Source organism: Mirounga leonina, unplaced genomic scaffold (assembly GCF_011800145.1).
Source record: "Mirounga leonina isolate KUSES-001 unplaced genomic scaffold, KU_Mleo_1.0 Mir_170, whole genome shotgun sequence".
Classification (NCBI taxonomy): domain Eukaryota; kingdom Metazoa; phylum Chordata; class Mammalia; order Carnivora; family Phocidae; genus Mirounga; species Mirounga leonina.
The window spans coordinates 14,955,303-14,965,371 of record NW_023270433.1 but is presented as its reverse complement, the minus strand read 5'-3'; the positions used below and the strand labels follow the sequence as shown (position 1 = coordinate 14,965,371).

At 48.9% G+C, this 10,069-nt stretch overlaps 1 protein-coding gene across 2 annotated transcripts in view; it reads right to left on the bottom strand.

Moving 5' to 3' along the window:
* Positions 1–2,534: 2,534 nt before the first annotated feature.
* Positions 2,535–10,069, bottom strand: part of BRINP1 (BMP/retinoic acid inducible neural specific 1) — a 171,689-nt gene continuing 164,154 nt past the window's right edge. For both annotated transcript variants that reach the window (XM_035015957.1, XM_035015958.1), the window contains one exon: positions 2,535–4,156. In XM_035015957.1, coding sequence (XP_034871848.1) covers positions 3,016–4,156 — 1,141 coding nt within the window. In that variant the 3' untranslated portion in view covers positions 2,535–3,015. The remainder of the gene's footprint in view (positions 4,157–10,069) is intronic.

Genomic DNA, 10,069 nt, shown 5'->3' with positions numbered 1-10,069 from the left:
TGGACATTGCTGTATTCTCTTTGTAATATGAAGTGATGCAGTTAGTATTTTCAAGGTGAAGGGAAGAGGATTCTCCTGCACATATAACTGGTGAAGTCTGGGAAAGAACTCAGGTGGAAGGCCCTAACTGAATTGTGATGAGGATTAGGTAGCACAATGCCTCTGAAGATTGCCTGGTGATCTGTAAAATGTGAGCATAGGGGTTCATATAGCATGAGCCTTTGAAGTGCTTAGAAAAGGTAGAGATGAAAGGAAAAAGGAAGAGAGGCCACTGAGAGGTGGTTAGTCTTAAATTCATTTAGCAGGTCATGAAGATCATGGGTAATTATTTCAACTTCTCCTACAGAGTTAAAATCCTCACTGCTTCCCATTTAAAGTCACAATTTTAAAGCTTTAACTGACCCTCAAATATACCATGCACATTTATACCTTTGCGGTTTTGCATTTTCTATTCCTTTGGCCCTTCTGCTTCTTGCTATTTGCCCAACTCTGATTCACTTCAGCACTCAGAATAAACTGCCCATATAAAGCTTTGGCCAACCCCATTAACAGAGAAAATAACTTCTCCAGGGCTCCTCTCTGTGTGCCTGACCCCATGATAGCACTCATCATGGTGTACTGTAATTATTGTTTATTTTTTCAATTTGGTTCATATGTCTGTATTTTCATTAATTTGTGAGTGGCACAAAATCCTTACAAATTTTTGTTTCTCTGACATACCCCATTCATCTAATAGGCATTGAAGAGATGTTTGATGATTTGCTGACCTTCTGCAAAATCTTGTGCTTGATGAATAGCTGCTATGTGATCTCTGGCATGAACGGATTTCCAGTCTAAATGAACACTGGATCCTCAAAAGCTGAGGTCCAAAAAACTATGTTCATGTGAAATGCAAGTTAGTGTTAAAGTCCGTATCAGAATATATGCTAATTCAGGCTAAAAATTGGAACATTAAAGTTGGAATTTACCACTACAGAAGAAAAAAAAAAAGACTTATTCTTCCACCTACCCCCAACACATGCACACATCCATAAACGCACACTAGGTAATTCTTTACTTCTCTACTTCTAAACTAGATTAGGGATAGTGTTCTCTTTGAGTCATATTATCACAGACTCTGGTGACTCCTGAGATAGGTCTTTGTATTGTACCCAGGATGGCATTGAGAGAGAAATGCACATTCCAGAACTGGGACCAGTAAGTGGAAGGTATGCAAAAGCTGGCCAAGGTATAGGAGAACTATCTAATAACCAGATCTGTTTTAGAACACAAAATGGAATGAACATTATTATTCCCTTTCAGCAAAAGAGGAATTCAAGGAACGTGGAAGATAGAGCTAATTAGCTTCCTGTCGCTGGAACAGTCGAGCTGGTAAACAGTGGTGATCTCCCTAAGATGGTGAGAAGGAGATTTGCACTGGGCATAAGTTTAGACCAGAGGAATTCCATTTTCTCTTCTGACCCTGAAATTTGTAATCCTGTTTCTCTGACAGTACAGAAATGAAGATTTGGATGTTCAGAAACACCTCTAGCAAGTACCACCTCACCAAAAAGATAAACGTAGAGATCCTGAAGACTAAGAAGTGGTATCTGCCCAAGTCCTCTATAAGAGTCTCTGAAAAGAGTTTTCTTTCTTGAGTTTCTCCTTTCAATTTAACTACCAAGTCCCAAAACAAGGCCTCTCACATTCATAGATGCCAACGGCAGTGTTATAATTTTAGTGTGTGTGTGTGTTCTGAGTTAATCAAAGGATCATTTTTTCCCATACTTACCTGTGGAAGTCTGCCTGGCAGAGCAATGCAATGTTAGAACTTACCCCATTTTAGTTTATTGTGGTTAATGATTTTTATTTAAACAAAATTATAATATGCAAAGCACTTTTAGGAAATCTGAGACCATTTCTTTTTGGAGAAAGTAGGAGAAAGGGGTTTTTCAATTAAAAGAGAAAAAGCTATCAAAACAACCTGAGACTGAAAAATATTTCATCCCTTGGCAGTGTAGCTGGAGGAGAAACCACAAAATGGCCACTGTGATTTAGAAGAAGGAGCACTGCCTCTTGGGTCAGAAGGCAGAGTTCAAATCCTTATTCAGGCAGTAACTATGTGTGGCCATGGGCATGCCATTTTCTCTCCATGCTTATTTCACAAACTAAATCGAGTGTGACAGCTGATATCCGAGGGTCCTTATTGTTTTTTTTTTAAATGTTTTATTTATTTATTCATGAGAGTCAGAGAGAGAGAGAGAGAGAGAGAGAGAGAGGCAGAGGCAGAGGGAGAAGGAGGCTCCCCACCTAGCAGGGAGCCCGATGCGGGACTCGATCCCAGGACCCTGGGATCATGACCTGAGCCGAAGGCAGACGCTTAACCATCTGAGCCACCCAGGCGCCCAGGGTCCTTATTGTTTTAACACCCTGTGATGTATCTGTTTCTCCCCCGCAAGCCCCCCTACTGTCCAGCTTCAACTAGCTTCGGTGTATTCAGAACGGGTAAGATAGCACGGTAATCGCATCCCCGCCCCTGTGCAAGAATGAGTCAAAAGAACCACAAGGAATTAGGCATAAAGAGGGAAGAAATCATAACCCAAGAAATAACTTTATCTATGTCCATTTCCTCCCACAAGGAAAAATGGCAGTGTTGGTTGTACATTACATACATCTCTCTTTCTTTTTAGTGTTTAATCTTAGCACCTGCACAGCAGAGATCTTGGCAATTCATTGCATATGCTCTCCCCTTCTCCCCCCACAATACAGCACCTGAGGCCTAGGAAGCAACCCCTCCAAGCTCCTCCAAAGGCTGAGACCCTTCTTCATGACAGATTATAGAGATAACAAACATGCCCAACGGTTTTATACAGTTGCTAGAACGTTTTCGTTTCCAACGAGTGAAGACTCTTCCTCCTTTTCTTTGAGTATTAATTACATTTTACAAATTTGTGTTTTGTTTTGTTTTGCTTTGCTTTGCTTTGTTCCGTTCTGTTTGTACAACAAAAGGGAAAGCCCATGGCGAGGAGCCCCAGGTTAACAGAGTTTGGCTGTCATCTGGTCCGACTGCTTGAGGATCTCGGTGTTGTAGAGGTCCAAGGCGTGGTTCACCCGGATGATCTCGCTGTTGGTCAGTTTCAGGCGGTGCTTGAGCATACAGGAGAACAAGTCCAGCTGGGGCTTCCCCGGGGCCACAGGAGGGGCCAGGCGATTAATTCGGTCCCGAATATCCAACAAGAGGAGCATCACGGACGAAGAGGAATAGAACTGGCCACCTTGTGTGTAGGACTGGTTGACCTGCTGCACGGCGCTGCGGAGGAGGTCGGCGTTGAACCGCAGACTGTACCCGAACACCTGCACATCCGAGATCTTGATGTAGAACTGCCTCTTGGAGGGGTCGGACAGGTCCACGGGGCCCTGGCCAGTCTCGTTACGCAGTAGGGTAGGTAGCCGAGTCCGACTACGTAGGTAGATGTGGACCGTCTCGAAAAACGTTTTCCACCGATTGCCCAGCAAGAGAGTCCAGTTGTAGCACTGGCTGTTTTGGAGACGAATCTTCTCCCAGCGCGGGTAGCCAAACTCCCCGAAGGGCATGTTCCAGCCCTCCGAGTGGCTCCCGCTGAAGGGGTTGACATAGACAAAGAACATGGGGTCCAGGCTGCTGTTGCGCATCTGGCAGATGCGCATGGACATGCCGATCACCATGTGGATGAAGTCCATGCGGTTCTTGTTGCTCTTGAGTGTGAGGGACATGCGCTTGCGCCACCGGGGATCAAAGAAGGTGTCGAGGCGGATCTCGTTGCTGATGAAGGTGGTGTGGACGTAGAGGCGCGAGTCCATCTTCTGCAACAGGTACTTGAGCTCCAGGTCCTGGAAGTCCAGGTCGGTCTCGAAGCTGATGAACTGCTCGCTCCGCTCCGAGTCCACGTTCTGTGGTTCGCAGCGGCCTCGGTACAGCTTGTAGCCCTTGTTGCAGGAGCCGCAGAGCGAGATGTTGGCCAGGCTGCACATGGCGCAGCTGTTGTTCCCCCCTATGATGCAGGGGATGGGGCGCTGGCACAGCGTGGTGCTACCGTGACACACACAGCTCCTCTGGCTCTCCAGGAAGGCTCCCCAAAACCCGTTCTCATTGCAGTAGAGAAGCGACTGGACCCTTGCAAGCCACTGCTGAATTGTCCTGGGGAGAGAAGGAAAACGGACACTGTTAGCCAGCAGGGCTGGGCTGCTTACGGCGACCCAACCCGTCATGCAAAGCGCAGCTGCCCAGGGGCTGAAAGGACTGGGTAGGACAGCTCCAACAGTTCGGGCACCGAACAGAAGTGAAAAGAACTACTCTGTCGTTCCTTGTCATGCCGCAGACCAGCTGTAGGACACTGCATACCCTTCTAGCATTCAGTGCCCACAGCTGTAAAGGGAAGGGGTTGGAGTGAGTTCCCTGGGGTCCTTCCAGCTCCAGGATTCCATTATACAGTAGCCCCAAAGGAGTTTGATCCCAGGAAATTAGAGCGTCCAAACAAAACACCCCTGCCAGATTGCAGCAGACTCTGGAAATCAGCCACAGAGAAGAACTTAGGGGTTCATATGTTTAACCTGCATCACGTTTCAACCCTCTTCCCAGATTCCTCCCACGAGGTTATATAACCTCCAACTTTGAACAAAAACAAAATGATAGTTTATATTACTCTAGAGATCACCTAGTGCTTCCATATTGAAGATCTTACACGATCTTCACATGTAAGAAAGATGTTATCGCCCCCATCTTCTCCCGAGCTCCACACTCTCAATTCAGTGGAACTTGCCTCACAACATGGACCTCTAGGTCCCCACTCCCCCCAACACTTTTATAAACGCTACCCAAGCCTGCCCCCGTGGTTCCAGCCACCGAAACATTCCAGTGAAGATAGATGCTAGATCAGATAAGAAGCAGCAGAAGAAGAGGTAAAAATACAGAAGGCAGTCAGCTTAGTAGCCTCTCATCTTTCCTCATTTCTGTGTGAGTCATCTCTTGGCCGTCTTCCATGCTACGAAGAATCCCTCACATGTGTCTGGCACTTTTTACCCTGCCCGGGGCACATCTGCTCCCGTTTTCTCACTGGAGCCTCACAACAACACCCCGAAAATAGCTTGGGACCTGAGGTCAGTCGGAGATTGCTTCAAGTCCTGGCTCCTCCAACCTAGGAGCTGAGGCAGCGCCCGGCATTTCTTTTCGTCCACCTTCCTAATTGTCACGACCACACAGGGCTGTGGTGAGGATTGCATGAATTTTTCTGTGAAGGCTTCTCCCCAGACCTGCTTGGTATTAAGGACTCGATGAAAGTTAGCTCCCATTATTCCCGCAGAGGGACTCTCAGCTCCATTTTATGGACATGGCAAGAGAAGCTCAGAGGTGAGATGAAAGACTCAAAGCCATACAGTGGGTGAGTGGAGAAGTCTCCTGGTTCATCGCTGTTTTTTTTTTTTTTTTTAAACCCATGTCAAGCAAGAGTCAAAAAAGGCTCTCTTAAGGCCACAACGTGTTGATGACGACAGTGATGGAGGCGATGGCAGTGGCTTATGATCCCCGTTTTAGGAACCTGGCAAGACAAGCCCTCTTGCATCATACTGCCTGGGGCAGGAGGCCAGCAATCCCTCAACCATACCCCTCGCACCCGCCAAGCCCAAGCGCCGCGAGGGGGGCCAGAGAGCCCGATCCTGAAGAGCAGGTGCACTGGTCCAAGCAAAACTGAGTTCAAAGCTCAGTCCTGTAACCGGGAACTAGTCACTTCGCGTCTCTGAGCCTCAGTATCCGCATCTGAAATGAGCATGATAAAGCCCATCTTCGGCAGCAGCGGGGAGAGGACCGCGTGAGATGATATATTTAAAGCATTTAGCACAGAGCCTGGCGTAGCTCAATTATTAAACAGGTAATAACAATAAGCACTCTTATCCCAGAGACTAAGCTATTCCTTTGAAGGTACTGAGACACTCTCAAGGATGTCACTATCTCCCTGGAGTTCGAGGGAAACCATTTTGTTCTATGGGATATTTGAAAATGGACAGCGTTGACATGGCTTCCCAGAATGCTCTGCCTGCTTTGAACAAGTGGCTTATCAGCTGAGAGAAAATGGAGGAATAATTAGCGTGCTCCTTGAAGCTGCTCTGCCTTTTAAATCCACGGAACCACCCACCTCTGGCGATGAAACCTCCCTCGCAACGCTCCCAACACGGCCAGGAGACACCTGCTCCCCCCATCAGTTTCCCCTCTGGGCTGGAAGGCCTGAGAGGGGGAGACCCGTCCTCCCCTGAGCGGCTTGCCCCCAGCACGGCTCTCTCTCTCTTTGCGGCATGAATGAATGCTTGCTGAATGAATGAACCACAAAATTAATATTTCCCTTGTATTTTTCATTAAAACAACAACAACAACAGCAACAAGCCCCGCCGTCTCTTCTCTCCCCTCCGGGCTGCAGTATTCGTTCTCGACACCGTCCACCCACACGGCTCCCGGCCTCCCCAGCCTCTGCTTCTCGAGCCCAATCCTATTACAGCCTGGAGAACAGAAGCAGGCCCAGCCTTCAGGAAACGGAGCTGGAATAATAATGAGCCCTGTGGCTCCCACCTCCCCAACCAGAACATTGACTGAATATTGGCTATGAGTCATCTGATATTTTTGTGAGCTGCAGGGGCCCGCCACACGTCTCTGATTGCACGGTTCCATCTGACGCGAGCGTCATTCCAAAATGCCTCTTTCAAATGGCCCACACTTGCCCCTGTCACTCCCTCTCCAAGTGACAGGACAGTACCCCATTTAGAGCTCCTCTGTTCCCATCTGCGAGGCATTCTATAACCCCGTCGAGCGCCCCCTTTCTCGTGTCTCATCATTGGGCCCCTTTGTCAGCACTGCAGCCCCCACTCCTTGAATCAATGCCTCATTGTGGCTGAGCCCTCAGAATCTTTGGTTGGGGGAAAGAAAAAGATGAAAGTCCCCGGGGGTGCTGCCACAAGCTAAGGGGCTAGCGGCGAATTAGGATTCCAGCCCTGTCGGGCAGGAGGGACTGGGGACAGAGGCCCTCTGAGGCGCATCAGCGAGCTGCGGCACCTGCATCTCCTGACCTCAGAATAATCATGAGGTTGTGGGCTGTATCAAAGAAGGCATTAATGATGCAGCCAGAGGACACAGAGCGAGGCCGCGTGCAGGGGGGAGGGGCGCAGGGGGTGCGAGGCCCGGGGCAGGAGGAAAGGGAACAAGGAGGAGGGAGGGGGAGCACGAGGAAGGGTGACAAGAGGAGGACCGGCCCCGGTGTTAGAGACCACGGCGGCGACCGTGGAGCCCGACCTAGATGGGCGGACGGGACAGCGGCCGGAGCAGGTGACTGGAGAGGGAGAAGAGGAGGGAATGAAATCAGAGTGGGCAGCGCAGAAATGCAGCAGCTCAGCCAAGCCTTCATTTCTCCTAACTCACGGGCTCAGGGAACGTGGACGCTCGATGGGCCACCCGAGGGCAATCCGGCCTCTGCTGAGAAGCAGGGACTGGGTGTCCGAGACGGGGAGCAATGTCACTCGTGGGAGCCCCTGCTCCCAAGCTCCGCGAACTGTCTCCTGCTTTTCAATACTTCCTTTTGTGGAGAAAAGCAACACCAGAAAGACAAGCTCATTCCAGTGTTTTTGTGGGTTTCTTCTTGACACAGTCAACTTCCAGTAATGAGGAGTCTGCCTCACCCAGACTGATGTCCTACACTTTCTCCGTCTCCAGCCGGGGCTCTGGGTAGTGATCACGGATATTCAGAAACGTGGCAATGCTCCACCGTGCAAAGCACCAGGAACCGGCCAAGGGACTGGGCAGCTTACAACTCCGGAGCCCTCACTCTCTCGCAGGCCTTGTGCTGGAGGCCCTTGGGGAGCGAGATCCACGGAGTCGCTCCACGTTCCCGTTCTGCGCTCTCTAACCCCAGAGCCGCCACGCTTTGTGCTGCGAACCGTAATGTGAAATTACAACGATGCGGCAAGAAGAAGGACACAGGCCACAAGAAGAGAAGTAAACTGAAATCATGGAAAAATACTGAAAGTTGGAGTGTGTGAAGGGCCTATTATCACATTCCTCGCTTGCTCTGGACCTGCCAGGATCCCTCTCCTCCATTCACAGATAATTGGAGCTCACCGACAAGTGCTCGGGGAGAGGCTGGGGACCAAGGGTAGGAGGGACTGTGATCTATAAATACCATTTCCCAGGCTAGCTGGTGACAGCCTGCCTCAACCCTGGCAACAGAGGAGAGGCTTAATAGGCCGGCTCCAGAGGGGAGGGTCTTACAAAGGGCCGACACAGTCCCACTGCAAGGCAGTCAGTGTGAGGCAGTGAGGACCAAGTTTTAAAATGTTTTCCTCTGTCCCTGGGGATCCGGAGCCTCTTCCGTTTGCAGCCAAAGATGAACTCCAATACATCTAAATCAGCCTCTTTCTGTTGGATGTGATTTCAATTCATTCTGACCAGGCGGGGGTGGGGGTGGACCACAGAAGCAGAAAACCTTCCTGAAGAAGACTGGGAAATGTTCAGCTCATCCCCCTCATGTTTAGACCTGAACATTGAGACTTTGGGGATTAGGTGAAGGATCAGTGTTTCCTGAGAGCTTTCTACACTGTGGCTGTTACCCTCCTATGCTCACATCAACCCCCTGAGATAAGATGCCTTTGTGATTTTCATTCTACTGAGAGGACACTGAAGGCCAGAGAGGGACTGTGATTTTCCCACGGTCACACAGCATGGATGTAGCAGATCAGAGCTCGGGATGTCTGGATCCAAACCCAGTGTTCCCTCCAGTCCCTGGTGTACTTTCCTTACCCTCTATAACCCAGGCTGGAGGAGAGGCTAGGCTCTGGGCCATGCTCCCCTGCAGGCCTCTGTCTTTGCCTCAGCCAGGATTTTCTGGCGACCTGACAGGTCTTCCAGTGACACAGCTGGAGTTGCTCGTCGTTTGGAGGACAGAGGCTCTGCCACCCAGGGCTTTCCATCAGAGCCTTCAAAGACACACACCTCCCTTTCAGAACCCACCCGGGTGGGGAGCCCAGGCTGGGATTCTTAATTCAAGCAAACTCCCTGCTGATTTTAATTGGAGGTTTTGCCTAAGACAGGAATGCAGTGCCGGGCCAGTGGCATTTTAGGGAAGATCACACAAATAGAGTGCCAAAGAGATCGGGGCAGGGAGGGGGGGAACAGATCTAGGCTAAAATAGAAAACTATAATCCATAACTCCCGTTTGCCTACCAGGAGTGTTATTTAAAAGGGGAGAGGAAATGAAAAGAAAATGAAATTGGAGCTCTGAATTATTCTTTTATTTATGCCCTGTGCTTCTTCCTTGGCATTTCTTTGACACTGTAATGGGTGTCTGAGTAATTCCATGATACTCCACAAAATGTACACTCTCTCTGTAGACCGTAGACTAGACTGAGAAGGCAAACAGTTGTTTCTAGGCTTCTGATGATGCACTGTTTTTTTGGTTGTGTTGTGCATGACTATGCATGTGTGCACACGTGTGTGTGTGTGTGTGTGTGTTAAAGGCAAGGTGCTGATAAAAATGAATGTATCAATGGTGTCAAACTGTTCGGGGCTCAACTGTAAGAAACCTTGGTTTATGGATGTGCTAATGTGAATTATACTGGCCATCAGACCTACTCTGTGTTCCTCATTTTCTCTGGATAAATATTTAGCTTTTAAGCATTCCCCTCGTTGAGTTTCTATCATTGCCTTAATAACCTGTTTTCCCTGCTTGTCTGGGTTCTTCATGTGATGTCAGAGCCTCATGGAGTGAATGGCTCATAACCATAAGGAAGGAAAGACCAAAAGAAGAATTTTGTAGTCCCTTGCCAGGATGAAGATGCCTTCTAGTTTGGAATCATGGAAGAAGTAATAGGTCTGATTTGCAGAGGACAGAGGTAAAAGGTAGAAGGAGGAATGGGGAGAATAGCCACATAAAAATCCAATGACGTCTTTAAAATCAGGTTGTCAGGAGCTTAATCGGGGAGGATCATGAGACAATTTTTGCAATTACACAGTTCTGTGTCTGGAAGGAGGTGACAGGTAACATCAGCTGCATATTCAAATTCAGCATCTTGCTTTGGG